This window comes from Camelus bactrianus, chromosome 5 (genome assembly GCF_048773025.1).
Source record: "Camelus bactrianus isolate YW-2024 breed Bactrian camel chromosome 5, ASM4877302v1, whole genome shotgun sequence".
NCBI lineage: Eukaryota > Metazoa > Chordata > Mammalia > Artiodactyla > Camelidae > Camelus > Camelus bactrianus.
The window spans coordinates 95,612,792-95,630,086 of record NC_133543.1 but is presented as its reverse complement, the minus strand read 5'-3'; the positions used below and the strand labels follow the sequence as shown (position 1 = coordinate 95,630,086).

The following is a 17,295-nucleotide window of genomic DNA, read 5'->3' as shown; positions in this document are numbered from 1 at the left end:
TCATTTGTGGACCTCATGGAATTGAGGTACACACAGTGTGGCACCAGCCCGTGGTTATCAATGAGATGACACACAGTGCAGAATTGTGACAACCAAGAAGATGATATATAGCATAGAATCATGTATGTTCACGGTGAAGATTTGCTAGACATGGTAAAGCAGCGAATGTGATTATAAAGGAGACAATGCAGATTTATTATGGCACTATTGATGGTGGTCAAACTGATGGGAACAACCCAGTGCAGCATAATGCGTGATCATCAGGGAGATGACCCAAGACACACCGTTATATACAGTCATAAAGGAGATGATAAGAGCTGGCTTAGCACCATGTGCATCTGTCAAGGAGGCGATGCAGACATTCAATAGCATCTCATGTGATGATCAAGAATATGACCCAGACGATAGACTGACAGACATAGAAAACAAACTACGGTTACCAAAGGGGAGAGGGGTGAGGGGAGGGATAAATTAGGAGTTTGGGATTAACATATACACACTACTATATGTAAAACAGATAAATAACAAAAACCTACTGTACTGCACAGGGAACTATATTAAATATCTTGTAATAACCCACAATGGAAAAGACTCTGAAAAAGAACACACATATGTGTATATGTATAATTGAATCACTTTGCTGTGCACCTGAAGCTAACACAACATTGTAAATCAACTACACTTCAATAAGAATATGATATAGACATAGTGTCATGACATAGACTGACAGCACAGAGATGAGGCACATGTAGTTTCTAACATAGCTGGTCAGCAAGGAGATGCCCTATAGTGTAGAACTGCACCTATTTATCAAACAAAACATCGATCTCTCCATAAATTAAATGTACAAACAGATTACTTGCCATCGGCTGAAGCAGTTGCAATAAGCTTTCCAGTGTAGTCAAAACAGCTGTCTAGTATTTCATCATCATGGCCTGTTAATGTTGCCACACACCTTCCATTTGTAGCATCCCACAGCTACAGTTTAAAAAAAAAAAGAAGAAGACAAAGACTGTGACTTCCTATCTAAAGTGCAAAGATGGTCAGAAGTAGTCTTTATGACATGTTTATGGCTGGTAAAATACACGTGGCCAGAATCACATGTGTAATTTTCACGTGTTGGTTCATTTTACCTTGATTCAGAACCAGAGACCACAGCCAACCATCTAACAAGGCACACTCTGGACATGGAGAAGACCAAAGACAGACATTTAGAATGAGTGGGGCAAATCTGCCACTATATTAAGAAAAAAATCTCAAAATGCATGCTTCACTGATTGGATTGGAAATGTCTTCTTTTCACATGAAGATCATCAAATGATCAAGAGCTTGATCTGAAACTACATTGTTAGAAAATGAAAAGTACATTAAGCTTATAATACATTTGCTATATAATCTATAGATCTAATAATAATTCTAAAGCACAAGCTGTTAGCAGCAGGAACTTAAAGACAGGGAAACATTGTGGTGAGACTCGTTGAGGTTCATTGTAATCAAAGTTTAATAAATGAACAGAGGGACATTAAACAAAAATAATGTGCTTTTTTTAAAAAAGAAGGTATCTTAATACATTTGAATCAATTAAAACTGTTTTACATCATAATTCCTTCAAATTTGGAGGATCAGAAACTTGAAATTTAAAAATTACCAATTATCGTTGATAAATTACCTTCATTTTAAAGCAACTTTAAAATGTGTTCTTGTTGCAGTGAATACCTGACACGGGGTAAAGTACAGCCACAAGACTTATCAAGCAAAGAGATTTCTTGAGCTCACCATGCAGGTTTTGTCCATAGAGCCAGTTAATATCAGAGAGCAATCCCAGTTGAATAAGGCGCTACTGATCTCAGCACAATGCCCGATTAAGGTGCACACCTTCCTACAAAAATGGAAATGGTTCACAGCGGTGAAAAATGTCTCACTTCAGGATACATGCCCAAAGAATGATGTCAAACCCATTGGTGTGAGAGTCTGAATTTTAGTTTTTATGAAATATTATCTGTGATGACCAAACAAAGATGGCTTTACTATAGCTCAAAAAGAGTCACCTAGGCTACTAACTTCATTTCAACAGAAATACACTTAAATTTTAAATAATCCAAGATAACAACATTACTTAATACAACACTTGAGAAAGGCATGGATAAAAAATAATAAATGTAATCTGAAATTCTGGAAGTATTTTCACACCAGATGACCAGACCCCTTCATAGCTCAGAAAGTACCCATCAGTCATGTGAGGACCCTTCCTCTCCCCCATTTCTTCTATCTCGATCAGCACCCCTGATAATTAGCCCCTCTATCAAGCTGCAGACAAGTCCAAGAGTGGAGTTTTACAACACAAGTAGGCTAATTTAGTTAAGTTCTTAGCAACTAGAACCAAAAATAATAGGAAGGAAATTGAAGTTCTTGGACTAAATTAAATTTGGATCATTAACCATGATTTTTTTTTTTATTCACGATACCCATGCCTACCGTAATGACAAGCCATTGAAATTTGACTATATAGTACACGGGATAAATAATAGCTATATAACCAGGCCATTGCTGGCCTCCTCTTTTTATGTTATTGTTTGGCATTGAATGCTCAGAATTTCAAGGAAGCACATATTTTTGGTGGATCAGAAATATCATTAAAGAATGAATTAATTTGCTTTCAACGTGTCTTATTCCTATGGAATCTAAAGCAAAGTTAATAGATTTAACATTAAACTAATAAATAACAAAGATTATCTTCCTAACCTTCTGATTCAGGTTGAAAAACTCTTAAAAATTAGAATACCTTCCACTATCAGCCTCCCACACTATCACTGTGTGATCAAAAGACCCCGTGATGATCCTGTTTCCCGAGGTGTTAAAGGACAAGGAGATGATTTCAGCTGAATGTCCCTAGAAAAAGAGCAGATTTCATCATGTGTACCTGCAGATAAGACAACTTCTACAAATGCATAACATGATAGTCTAACAGGAAATGCTTTAAAAAAAAAAAAAAAAAGACAAAGCTATTCTATAGGGAGAAAAGAGACTAGCAGTTGGCTGGGGGTGGGAATAGGGAGGGACTGCAAATAATGAGCAACACGGTTTCTTCTGGGGGAGGGGTAACGGAAATGTTCTAAAACTGGATTTGGGTGATAGTTGCACAATTCTGTCAATTTACTAGACACTTGAAGCAAGTCAGGTCAAACTCTATAAAGCTGTTTTTAAAGAAAGAAAGGAAAAGGACATATGTCAGGAAATCAGAAGGCTTCCTTCATACTGTCTTGGAAACGCTCAGAAGGGCTGTATGCTTTATGGGCTAATGATAGGTGATGGGCAAAGATAAAATGCTTCTGAAATAAAGTTACTAACTTTTTTAAAAAAGAAAATTCTTATGATAATTTAATAAACATCTGGCATTTGGCCTGACTTTCACTGGAATACAGTCTGGGGCTGATGAACCAAACCACATGGGGCCACGGGTGGAGCGAGCCCGTCGCAGGAGATCCTGCTTGGATACGGCCCTTGTTTTCCCACCTCTTCTAGTAAATTCATGGAACTACTTTTCTTCACAGCACAGGAGTTCATTTACAAATTAAATTTCTGGTGGACGCCAAATGACAAAAGTTAAATGAAGCTGAACATTAAAGTTCTGAGCACCCAAATGTATTCCCTGGCGGCAGGCAGGGGTGCAGAGCGGGACGCATGCTTTCCTAGGCTCCTAGACATCTGTCCAAGAGAAGAGGTGGTGAAGAAGCAACAGCCCACACTAACTGATGAGAACTAAGATCAGAGAAAGCACACTTACATTAACAAAGCCAGGCACTCCAGTTCAAGAGAGAAAAACTCTTGGTGTTAGCTTAAACACTGCTTTCCCTCTCTTTTTCTAGTCTTGTTTTTTAACTTTCTCAGGAAAAGGTCTCCGAGAAAATGGGTACTGTTTTTAAAATCAATTTATAATTCTAAAGGCTAAGATAACGTGATTTCCCATCCTACTGTTCCCACTGATGGAAACAGAGAATCGCCCTTTTCTGTTTGGTAGTTAGGGCTGGGGTGGGAAGAAGGGCAGGGCAGCAGGTCATACGAAGGTGCTGGACGTGTGGCGGTGGTGGCAGATGGGGACCCCCGCTGAGATACACCACCAGCATCCACTCTGCGGGCAGTGCCCTTTGGTCTTGTCACCTCCTGCCACTTGCCCCTTGTATTTCAGACCTCGTAATACAGGAGGCTTCTAAGACTGGAGGTTAGAGAGGAAGAGAGTTAACAGTCATCCCTTTAGGAAATCTTAGAGCCAGTTTCTTCAGTCCTGCCGCTTCCAAAAATGCCAACTTCCACCTACTTTGCTTTCAGCCAGGTAGGTGATGATAGGTTTTAAGCAATAGTTGGTATGGCTTATAGACTGGTCTCCCCAGCACGCCCATTGAAGTCTTTTGGGATAGCCAGTAAACCAGCTGGAACCCTCTCCCTACATTCTGAAAATCATCTCAAACTCAAAAATATCTTCTAACCTAGAGCTCACTTTGCTATAAAAATACAAATAAAAACAAACACAAGTAATGGGCTTATCCTAAGGAACAGCTAATTAAGATGTAAAACGCTTGATGTTATTAACATTATTAACATACTGTCAAAGTGAACAGTTCCTCTCCATTCTGAATGTCCCACAGTTTGGCTGTTGTGTCCATACTTCCAGTAGCCACCAATGTACTTTGAGGATTAAATGATAAACACACCTGAATTACAAGAAATGGGAGAGATGTTAGAAAGGTAAGAGTTTTAACTTAATAATTTTAATACAGACAAGCTTGAAGATGCAACTACCTTCGCAGATTCAGCCTAATTCTTTGTACAAATATGCAGCAAATGACAAATACAAGTAGCCATCTATCTGCATCCTATCTGAAGCATCCTTTCCTTGAGAAGAGGCTGCTGTTCTCCCACGTCACCCAGCTCAGGCTTCGAGGAGCACTGGCCGCCCTCAGTCACTGCCAGACCACAGAAGAACAAGAGCAAGAGCACAGCCCATCTCCTTGGGGATTCATGCTGTCCGGCTCCCACTTTCCTTGTTGCTGTCTTCACAGTCCTGTCAATCACACCCCCTCACTTGCCGAGGACTTTGGCTATTGGCTCACAGTCTCATTTCTGGATCCCAGGTGGCCTTTGTGTGGGCCATCCCTCCAGCCCCCCCAGACCCACCATCCTGGATTCCTTTCCATAATCACTCCCATGGCCACATCCTGACCTTGCCGTCACCTTCTCTAGAAGATTCACCACCAATACACCAATCTCTCGTTACAATTTCCCAATACTTTCGCTTCCTCTCCTCCTTACCAAGCCCCCACCGCAGGACAGCTTCCATCTCATGTCGACCCCTCTCTTTTCTCCTGATCCATCAACCCCCATTCACTGGACACGTGGAAGCATCACTCCTGCCAGCATCCCCAGTACTCTCAGTCCCTGTCTTTCAACTGTACCCTTCTTAAAGCTCCTGACAACCTGTATTAGTCTAGGATCTTATCCAAGGCAGCTTAAGAAGACAGCAGGGCAGATTACTAGTGTTACTCATTCATGCCTTCTGTCCTTAATTGTGGCCTCCGTACCATTCTCTACCTCATTTAACACACCTCTGACTCAACACCTTCTCCCATTCTCCATTCCTGCCCCCTCTCCCATCCTCACACCTCCTCAGTTGATAACCTGACCTCCTAACACTTCCCTGGAAATACTGACCTGTCAGGTGGGAGCTTCCTCCCCTGCCCCTCACTTACTTTCCTTCAGTCTCACATTCAGAGGCATCCCTTTGCCATTTTAGACACTGATTTTTCTGCACTCTGAGTGGATATGTGCCCACCAATGTTTCCTTCCCTCTGGACTAGATCCTTCCCAATGGCCTGAAAATATGCTTCAGCTTCTCCCACAGAAAAGTCAAATTCTCCCTTGACTCTATGTGCCCCTTTTTTAACTAACTTTCTTTCCCTTTACAACCAAATTCCTTGGGAAAATAGTCTATCATCACTCGCTGTTTGCCCATCTTCCACTCTGACTCGACTGGAACCACTCTGGATAAATGTCCAGTCGAGAGGCTTGGTTGGTCATCTCAACCTCCATGAGATTCTCCATATTTTCTTCCTTCTGGACTCCTTTGACTGTGCTCTGCTTTTCCTCTCTTCTTATTTATTTTTTGTATCTTTTAGAAGTTTCTCTTCTCCATCTTCAGTCTCCTCCCCACATTCTACCTTTTCCTTTGGGAAATTTCAATTGCTCAGTGGTTTCTATTGCCACCCAGATGCCGTGACTCACACACCCATGTCTTCTCCCCACACCTCACTGCTCAGTTCAGCCCCAAAGAGCCAACTGCCAAATGGATGCCTCTGCTAGGACATCACACAGGGAGATTTTATCACTCTGTCTCAGACATGTGAGTCACATGAAGAAACCTGCTTCTCTTTTCTGTATGGACTTGGTGAAGGGCACTGTCGGTTGCCCGAGTCTGGAATCAGGGAATCATCCTAAATACCTTCCGACCTGCCTCATATCTATTTCTCCAAACCCACTAACCTCTCTCACATTCTCCTCACCAGCCCCACAACGGGCTTTTGCCATCTTTGCTTGGACGGCTACCGGATCCCCAGGGGCCCATGCTTCTGATATTACCCCCCCCATTTCTCCACACTGCCAAAAGAATGGTCTTCCCAAAGAGCAAGATTGACCACACCACCTTCCAGCTGAAAAGTCTCAACAGTATGTCAATATCTCCAGGATAGAATCCAAATTCCTTAGCGCAGCATTCAAGACCAGCCATAAATCTACAACATGGCTTCTCCTGCCTCCCCCACTTCAGTCACACAAAGGCTGTGATCTAGCTTCAAAGGGTGACAGGTGTGCCAAGACACTGACACGTTTAGCCCAGTCAGCTGGGCAGCACTGGGGATCCCTGCTGCCTGTCAGCTCTGACCGTGGGCAGGCAGCTCTCCCCAGTGTTTGCACGTCTGTATTAGCACCTTCTGTGCGCATCAACACAGGGAGGGTTGGGAAGCACTGCTCTGGGCACCCAGAGCCACCTGGCTTCTGAAGCATCTACCATGGTTACACACCTCTTCCGGGCATCTGCTGGTGCAGCTCCCTATGCCTGGAATGCATGATCCACCTCTGTGCAGAGTCTTTCCTGAACACATCTCCTGGCCAAGAAGGCTTGGTTGCTCCCTCTGTGCCCTCACTGAACTCCCCACCAACTTCCGGCCCACCTACAACATATCTTTGAGCTAATTCATGGACACCTCTACTCCCGCAAAACCGCACAACTCCTGGAGGCCGAGAACTACTTCTGACTCGATTTGGCACCGCATGCACATAAGTCAGGGCTGCACACACAGTCAGCACCCAGAAAGTAATCACTGGAGTGATGCTTTGTTCTACAAAAAATACGAACGCCTCTTCCTAGGAACTATAAATAAAGAAAACCTTTTCAAAATTCCAAGGCAGTACGGAAACATGGCCACACTATGAATGTAAGGATAATGTCATTCTTATGACTTTGTGCAAGTCACTATGCTCTCTATGCCTCAGCATCCCCAACTGTAAAATGGGGAAATATCCACCCCTTTGGGCTGTTATGAGAAACAACTAAGCAAATATATGTAGAGGGCTTAAGGCAGTGCCCTGTGCATGTTGAGCGCCACTAAAGGGTGAGTTACAATTTCTCACTGCAGTATCCCCAGTGTCTAGCAAAGTACCTTGAACATACCATGAATATGAAATGAATTTGAAGGATAAAAATACATTTTTATAATAAACAGACTGTTTATTTTTAAAAGCTATCACTTGTTCCATAGGGTGCCAATTATCTCCCTAATTGTTAGAAGATGGAACAGATAATCGGCCAAGGGCGAGGGCTTCCCAATAGTGAGAGCTATTCCTTATGCAAATTTGAGTTTTAATCACATCCAGAAAACAATCAGCTTAATATTTTATATGATATAAAAGAGTTATTTTAAAAGCTATCTTAAGAACATCATCAACCCTCATCAAGTCAGCTCTCTAAAGACAAGTCCATGAGAAAGAAGAGGTCAGGCTGGATACTCATTGACTTATCACATTATTTGTCTGCTTTGTGCAGATATGGGTCTTTGACAGTATCTGCAAGATATCAAAACTAGAGTAGTTTGTAAATTATATCAATGCATAAGATACAGAAACTAAAAATACTAGATCGATTTTAAAATTAATTATAAAGGTATAGCCTCTACTTTTACAATGGAATCCTAAAAAGAAATAGCAACGATGTGCCAATGTAGCCTCATCCCCTGGTGGGGATGCTGACAATGGGGCATCAGGGGAGAGGTGGGGAATATACAGGAAAAATACATTCGTATTTTTCGCTCAATTTTGCTGTGAACCTAAAACTGCTCTTTAAAAAGTAAGGTCTATGGAAAAAAAATAAAAGAAAAAGTAAAACAAAACAAAAACAAAAGGATTGGCAACATAAAAATTTAATAAAATATACTCACTATTTCTGCTGTATGACCCTTAAAGGTGTGATAGCATTTTCCCGTTTCTACACTCCATAGTTTACAAGTCTTATCGAAGGACCCAGTGGCAATTTTGTCACTAAGATTTAAAAATATATGCACAGGATTTGAAAATAAATTCAACCACAGTATTTGATGCACAGAATAAAGATAAGAGATATTAATACATGGATCTCTATCTACTCAGAAATTTACTTTTTTATATAATAAGCAATCCTACATTTGTTTCACTGGATAACAAAATAAAGTTCTAATTTTTGAACAGTATCAGTTTATATGTTTAATTTTTAACATTTTCCATTAAATTTACAAATTATGTTTAAGATTATAATAATTTTAATTAGCACAATGAATATGGTAAAAGATTTAGTTTAGAACATCACTAACAAATAGAAATTAACCATGTGTAATTACTAGAGTTGCAGGAACATGGAAAAATTCTATTAGTAGATCTACTGAAAAGGATAATATCCAATTTAAAAGAAGGAAAATGGAAAGATATAAATCCAGTTAAACATATGGTTAGATAAGGTTTTGAGAAGTTAGACAGTGAATATCTCCTTGAGAAAATAATACCTATATTATTTCCATTGTAAGGTCTCTGAAGAAGAAAGCGGGCTTAGAGGGGAAGTATGAGAAAAACTCAGTCCCTTTCAGACAGGAGGCTTCCAGTGTTTACCATGGAGCAAGGCCACTGTCAACACCCAACAAGTAAGAGGAGATTAGCCTGTTCCACCTTTGATCATGGAGCTAAAATCTTTTCCTTTACCCCTGAGCCCTGTCTGTCTTCTGTAGCAAGCCATCAGAATTTCATGCAGTCGGGTCATATTTACAGTGCAAGCTCACTGTCTGAAAGTGTGAGGGGTCTTATAGCCCAAAATGCATATCTCAAAGCAAAGCATAAGTGCTCAGCACAGCCGCAGAATTCATAATGACCCAGACTGCACCTAACACTTTGCGTCACTCCTCCGTTCTCAGTCCCCCGCATAGTCTTCTGTGGTCTCTGACACTAGAGGAAAGAAGGGCCCTTTCTGCAATGTTTTCCTCTAACTTTTATAATGATCGCATCTACAACTTAGTAACAATTTTTTTAAAAAGATATGTACCTTTATTATGTTCTCGTAGAAGACAGCAGCTTTATTTTCACACTCCTATTTCATTAGTTTAAGCAATAATTAAATAATTAGACATTGAAAGCACGACCAACATAAGCAGGTTTGTGGACAAATAGAACTAACTTTCACAAGTTTAGAACCTCACCAGTGGGAAGAGTGGTAAAGTATACTGGTGAGTAGTCTAGTTTCTGCAAGCATTCAGGCAGCCGTGGGTACCAGTGGTATGTCATTCAGAAAGATAGAGAATCTTGGTTCATCTACTGAATGGGTTAACCAGAAGTTAGTTTAAAAATACTTCTGTATTTTGTGCTATTATTTATTATGTTCCTACACACATTTTTTTCTGCCTGTAAGACTATAAATTGACAGAAGTAAACCATATTATGCATACAGGTCACATCCTCCAGCACCATCAGTCCAGCACTATTAACAGGGCAGGAACTGCCTGTCAGAGAACTCCCAGGGGTAGAGAGTCAGCCTGCCTGAGCCTGGACTCCTGCTCACTTCTCTACTGCTGTGTGATCCTGGGAAAGGTACCTGAACTTTACATACTTTCTATGAGGATAGTAATATCTATCCCAAAGCTTCTTTAAGCCCTGAAGATGGTTTTCAAAGCATGTCAGGCATTCAGGAAATTTTAATTCTCTGCTTCCTCCTTTCCTCCCCCAACAGATGGAGGGAAAGAAGAATAAATGGATTAATGGATTAATAAGGACTAAGTGAGTGAGTGAATGTCTCTTTACCCGTAAGGATTGTTGAATGCTATGGCATAAACCACATTCCTGTGACCCTCCAGGGTGTGAAGCTCCTCTCCAGATGCCGTGTCCCAGAGTTTGCATGTCCGATCATAGCTCCCTGTGATAAAGCTAACACAAGGAGCATAAACACATCGCAAGGCGGGAAGAGCAGCAGTGTGTCAAAAGAGACCTCACTTTTTGCCTGCAACATTATAACTCCATTTATTCCGCTTTCTACAAGGGAAATTGTGTGTGTGCAGAACAGTTAAATTGGGAACAATATCTAAATCCTTTGACTTAAAAATTTTCCAACTTTACCCCAAACCCAAACTAAATAAAGAGTCATTCTACCAATGATCATTCCTAAAATATAAGTAAGTGTATAATTAAGTGATGTTAGTATTCAGAAACCTTTTCTGAAACTCTAATATATCTCAACAAACAGCATCATTCTTCCAGCTGATCAAACCATGAAATCTTAGCATCATCTTTGATTCCGTTCTCTCCCTCACATCCCACACAAAATCTACTAGCAAATTCTGTTACCTCAGCCTCAGAATACATCCCTAGCATGGCCACTTCTCACTAGCTCCATTACCTCCATCTCTTGCCTAAACAAATGAAAACACTTTCTAATAGGTCTCAGCTCACACGTAGTCTTTGTAAACCTGTTTTCCTCACCGAAAATGGAGTTGTCATTTTTAACCTCCCTTAAATGGCCTCCTAGCAATCTAAAGGAAAATTCAAAGTCTGCTCAGGGTCCACAAGGCTGGAAGCCTTGGCTATCTCTGGGACCCCAACGTCCCCCCAAAACACACCCTGATTAGCCACATTCACCTCCCCGCTAGTCTCTGAAAAACTTGATTGTTTCTTTCCCACCTGTTAGTCCTTCTACCCATCTGGTTTACCACCCTCTATGGTTACCCAGGTCCTGGAATACGACTGGGATACTGAGAAGTGTTCAATAAATAGGTGTTTAATACTTAACAATCCTTTAATGCGACTTCTACTACAGGAGTTCCTAGTATATTGACCTCTAATAGTTTAAAGTAAAACAGCAGTATCTTAGTTATTCCTTAAATACTCCATGAGGAAAGATATTTCCCAAACACAGGGGAAAAATGCACACTTTTGAAAAGTCGGTCTTAATGTGAAGTGGTAAAAATAAAAGGTGGTAAATTCTGGTCTCTAAATCCAACTAAACAGGAAGGTTGACAAGGCAATGTATCTTTGGTTCTCTACTAAGCATTTCCTCCTAGCTTCTTGGGGAATATAAATTGGTACAATCATTACGGAACACAGCATGGTGGTTATCAAAAAATTAAAAACAGAATTACCACATGACCCAGCAAGACCATTTCTGGGTATATATCCAAAGGAAATGAAATCAGGACCTCACAGAGACACCTGCATTCCCCTGTTCATTGCAGCATTATTCACTATACTCAAGGTATGGAAACCACCTGAGTATCTGTCAAAGGATGGACAGATGAAGAAAATGTGATATATACATGTATATAATGAAATATTATTTGACCATGAGGAAGAAGGACATCCTCCCATTTGCTACTACATGGATAAGCCTGAAGGACACTATGCTAAGTGAAATAAGCCAGACACAGAAGGACAAATACCATATGATCTCACTTAAATGTGGAATCTAAACAAATAAATAAATAAAGTTAAACTCACAGAAGCAGCAGTAGTTACCAGGGGCTGGCGGGGTGGGAAATGAGTACAAAGTTGCAGTTATGTAGAAATAAGTCTAGAGATCGAATGTACCGGCACGATGACTATGGTTAATAATACTGTACTGAATACTGGAAATCTGCTGAGAGAATAGACTTCCGATGCTCTCATCACACTCATAGAAATTGGTCATGTAAGGAGATGATGTGCTAATTAGCTCGATGTAGTAATCATTTTACTGTGTATGTGTATATCAGATCATCATGTTGTATACCTTGCATGTACACAATTTAAAAAAGAAGTATCCCATGATTATTAAAAATTAGAAACCAAGAAGAGAAATAGACATACACATAGAAATAAATAAGCAGAGCACAGGGGATTTTAGGGCAGTAAAACTGCTCTGAGTGTCACCATATTGGTGGATAGATGTTGTTAAACATTGGCCAACCCAGAGAATGTACAAAACCCGTGAGAATTCTAATATAAGCTATGAACTTTCCATGATAGTGATGTGTCAGTATAGGTTCGACAACTGTAACAAATGCAGGTCTCTGTGGGCATGTTGATAGTAGGGGAAGCTATGTGTGGGGCACGAGGCAGAGGGCATGCAGGAAATCTCTGTACCTTCTGCTCAATTTTACTGCAAACCTAAAACAGCTCTAAAAAATAAAGTCTAATAAATTTTTTTAATAAATAAACACAGAACCTTACCATGAGCCTGATTTATTAAGTGCAACATTTGTCAATGGCAGTATATGGGCTCTGAGAACCTTCAATGAGAGAAAACATTTATTTTAAACTCACAGTTGTTTGATCCATTCATTTTAACTTCAAACCAATAAAAACATTCAAATTTATCTTAATCATATGTAATAAATGGACAATATACAGCATCTGAACAAATGAGAAAAAATATATTTTAGTTTCTATTATTAAGACCAACAGCACATTTGGTAGTTACAAATAATTACAGAAACATAGTTGGATCTGTGTTTTCCATCAATTTGCCTTTAGATAGATTATGGCTATAAGATACCAAATAGCACTAACTTACATTGTCTTTTACATATTGCTCATGGTTTTGTATATATGCATAAACAGTGCTTATAGGAAATAAACTCGATACATCTCAAGTACAGATTTACAATGCGTTATTCCTTTTTGAATCCTAAAGCTCCCTTGGAGTCAAGGTATGTCTTGTTACTTATCTTTCCATACCCATGTCTAGCACATAGTGGATGCTTAATATTTATTGAATAATAGACTTAAATCGGATAGTCTGTTTACAGACGGAGTAATTGGCTAGACTGGGAAAGCCCCAATTTTTCTGTTGCCTGAGTATAACAGTTATGTCTATTGCCTGAGTATAACTATTAATAGTGTCCCCTTTCACTATCAAAAATGTTCCCTTTGGAGGATAAAGTACAATATCATGCTAGTTATAGAGCTCATATTTGAAGTTAAATAGTGCCACCAGCTGGAAAAAGAAATAGTGCAATAACCATCATCCCCTTTGAGTAAATTGAATGAATACAGAAAATTGCTTTGATATTTTATATCAGACAGAATATGCTAAGTACATAAATAATAAGTACATTTAAGTCATAAAAAAGAAAATCAATGATGCAATTCTAGAATAAATCATTAAATGTTAAATAAAGAAAAAAGGTGTTCTTGAAGTAATAAACACTTCTTATATTTTTTAAAATAATAAAATAAAATACATATTACATATAAATAATGTAATATGATAATAATATAAAAATATATTAAGTTTTAAAAATACTTGCTATATTTTAATTTAGTCACCAAAATTACAGAGAAAATAAGTTTTACATTGAATTTAAATTATTACTTAATCTATATCAATAAATAATTTACTTAAATATATTTTAGTTCACATGGAAGCAGAAAATTTGAAATATTGATATATCACAAAATAAGTCTTAATATTACTCTAACTGAAAAAAATTTTACTTATTCAATAACTTAGAACTACTTTTATGGCTATCCTTTAGATTTATCATATAAAAAAGAGTTCAAGTTAATAGTACAAATCTTTATTGAGCCTCTCAACAAATAAACTTTGAATTTCATTCATTCATTCAATAAGCATTTATTAAGACTTAGTCTCAGCAAAAATGTGTGACGCACTGAGGGAAAGAGAAAACGTGAACAGTATTTTACCTCAGATCAGCAAAGCAGTTAAGTTACTCACTGAAGTTCCTCTAGTTAGTATTTTTAAAGCATGCTTTACCTTAAATAGGTAGAATTTGTGGTTGCTGTGCTGTTTGAGTTTATTCTGTAATCTCTGTATTAAAAGTTTGACTTGGTCTGATCGTGAAGCTGTGATTAGAGGTTCTGCTTTCTGTATCTCTTCTACTAAGGCGTTGACATCTGTACTGAAATGCACCAAAAGAAAAAGGTTTTTTTTTTCCGTGCCAAAAATTGCCTACACGTTCATTACATGAAAGATTGCATTCCTTAACGAAACGCAATGTTTATAAAATGTCAACACCACCATCATCGTTACCAAGAGATTTCTGGGGAGAAAAATCACAGAAATCAAAAAGCACTGTGGCCCCGAAAAGCTGCCTGGTTTCCCTTGAAAGTCTTCCCATTCACTGAGACCTCTCCCAGGGGAGGTGTGCAAAGATTCTGATTTGCTTACCCGGGAAGGCCAAGTGCACACTGCTTCTGAACACGAGCTCTTTTTATCTGTATTTTCCTGTTTCTTTTTTCTTTAAATGAACATATATTGAGTGTGCCTGGTCCTACCGTATTTTTCACCTGATAGATGTTCTCTTATTTAATCCTGTAACAACCCTGTAATTTAATGCTTTTATCATAACTATTTTAGGGATGAAGAAACTGAGGTTCAGAAAGGTTAGGTTTTCAGTGCTTTTAGAGAAAGAAACAGTACCTAACCAAAAATAAATATTCAAAGTATTATTATGATGATTATTATTATGATTATTATTATTACTATTATTATTACTATTACTATTATTATTATCATTATTATTATTAATTTCTTCTGGGCTTTAACATTATTTCCCTGAAAGAGAACTGGTTTGAAAAGCACAGATGCAAGTTTTCCCTAGTATTCAGATAATCTACGGCAATTCTGGTAAATTGTGCTAGACAGATATATTAACTCAAGATAAATAATGTCTGTATAGAGCAAATAATCCAAAATAGGTCATTTTGCAAAACACGTCACAAATACTCATTGAGAAAAGACTCGTGGCCCAGCTGGCTGACAGCCTCCAGATGCAGCTCCTTTGGGACCCAGCTCAGCACCTGCACTCAGGGCTTGCTCTTGTCCGGGACCCTCAGCCCGGAGCTGAGCAAGGGGACCTCAGAGCCTGGCCCTTTCTGCCCCACGAGGGACTCTGCAAACCAGCCAGCTTCGTTGCGGAGCATGGTTTTGGGCGGGCAGGGACTCTGCTGTCAAATCTGCGTGGTCTTCACGGTTGACGGCTGCTCCTGCCTAACCCTGCCTCATCCTTGGATCTGTCATGGGTGTCACTTCCCTATCACTGTGGACCCACCTACTTCTGTCTCAGCATCTGCTTCCCAGAAACTCAAAGTCTGATAAGCATCCTCCTCCTCTTCACAAACACACGTTCTCTGAGCTCCCGTTTTGTGCAAGGCGCTAAGCTAGGAGACCACTCATTCAACTAGCATTTATTATCTGCCCTAGGTTAGGCCCTGGCCCCAGCTCTCAAGAAACACGGTCTATCGGAGTAACAGTGAGTATTAGGGATGGAAACAAATCAGAGATGGTTCATAATGATGACTCTGATAAACACTGAGAGTCAGTTGTCAGAAAGGTTATAGCTTCATAAGAATTAAAAAGATAATAATGCCCCTTGGAAAGGCTTCCAACAAATGTTATGAATCAAAATAGATTTACTGGTTGTACCACAGCACAGGGAACTTTACTCAATATCTTGCAGTAACCTATAACTAAAAAGAATATGAAAATAAATACATGTATGTATATGCATAACTGAATCACTATGCTGTACACCAGAAATTGACACAACACTGTAAACTGACTATATTTCAATTTAAAAAAAATTCCTAGCAAGAGCCAAATTAATCAGATATTTAATCCACGCTAGCCCTGCCTTACTCTGTTATTTTCCAATACAGTAATTCCGTATGTTATATATAATACAAGAGGTTTTTTTTTTCTTTTTGCAAAATACTTTTGGAGTCTTGGCCAGAACTAGAAATAAGATCCATCCTTTGAGACTTTTTTTTCAACTTTAAGACATTTATTCACTGCACAGGATGACTATGGCATCCTATGAAAAAGCTCAACTTTTGGTCACAGTGTTAATTGCTCCTGGTTTCCCAGCCCCACAAGCCCGCTTTGAAGTGACTGAAGGATCCATACATTGTAAGTAAAAAAATTCTGTGTTTTTGGAAGTCATACTTTCATACAGAAGTCTATCTGTGCCACTCATATGATGTTCTACTCTGTACAAGTTGTTTCTCAAAGACAATAAGCCCACTGAGGCAGGATATATGATTGGTATCTTTATAGCCTCTCATAGACTCTGACCTAGAGCTTTCCATGCCAAGTACATCACTGCTGACTACATAAATGAATGTCTAACAAAGGAACTTTCTGCACGCTGGCATAATCACACAAGTCAGTAATGTGTTCTATTTATAAAAATAACAAAAAGATTGATTGGCTCTCAGGTCTTGCCTTCCTTGAAAACAGCTCAAATAAGAAATGGTGTAGATAAAACTCAAAGATATTATCCATGCCATTATTTATTCTTTGATTTAAAAAAAAATGCCTATTGAGGACCTTTTCTACACCAGGCACCTGGAATAAGACTTGGACTCTAACTAAGCCATCACCTTTGAGCCATCCTCTGTCTTCCCCATAAGACAAGTCTTCCCCTTAAACTCCAAGCCTCCTGAGTGGCAGCAGCTCTCACCAGCCATCAGGCACCAGAGAGCAGCCCATGTTTAATTTTAGTTACATGAGAGGTCCCTTTGCTGATGGTCTCCGTTCCCCTTCCTACGAATCATGACAACGTAAAAGGACAGTCACAATGGAAAATTGCTAGTTCCTCTGGGCCACACTGTGAAACACATATCGCAGTATTTTTATTGTTTTGTTCCTCACCCACTGAGAATAGCTTCACCTTATCTGAACTTGAGCTCAGATATAATCTAGAACAGGTAAAATCAGTCTCATTCTGTCTCTTTATGTGAAGT

The 17,295-nt window shown here is 39.2% G+C and overlaps 1 protein-coding gene across 1 annotated transcript in view; it reads right to left on the bottom strand.

The window, feature by feature from the left end:
* Positions 1-17,295, bottom strand: part of DAW1 (dynein assembly factor with WD repeats 1) — a 39,159-nt gene that overhangs the window by 11,966 nt on the left and 9,898 nt on the right. Inside the window, exons 3-10 of the mRNA XM_010948908.3 lie at positions 14,306-14,450; positions 12,760-12,818; positions 10,363-10,485; positions 8,484-8,583; positions 4,602-4,709; positions 2,783-2,889; positions 1,777-1,879; positions 864-978 (exon numbers count right to left, since the gene is read on the bottom strand). Of these exons, the coding sequence (XP_010947210.2) occupies positions 864-978; positions 1,777-1,879; positions 2,783-2,889; positions 4,602-4,709; positions 8,484-8,583; positions 10,363-10,485; positions 12,760-12,818; positions 14,306-14,450 (860 nt within the window). The remainder of the gene's footprint in view (positions 1-863; positions 979-1,776; positions 1,880-2,782; positions 2,890-4,601; positions 4,710-8,483; positions 8,584-10,362; positions 10,486-12,759; positions 12,819-14,305; positions 14,451-17,295) is intronic.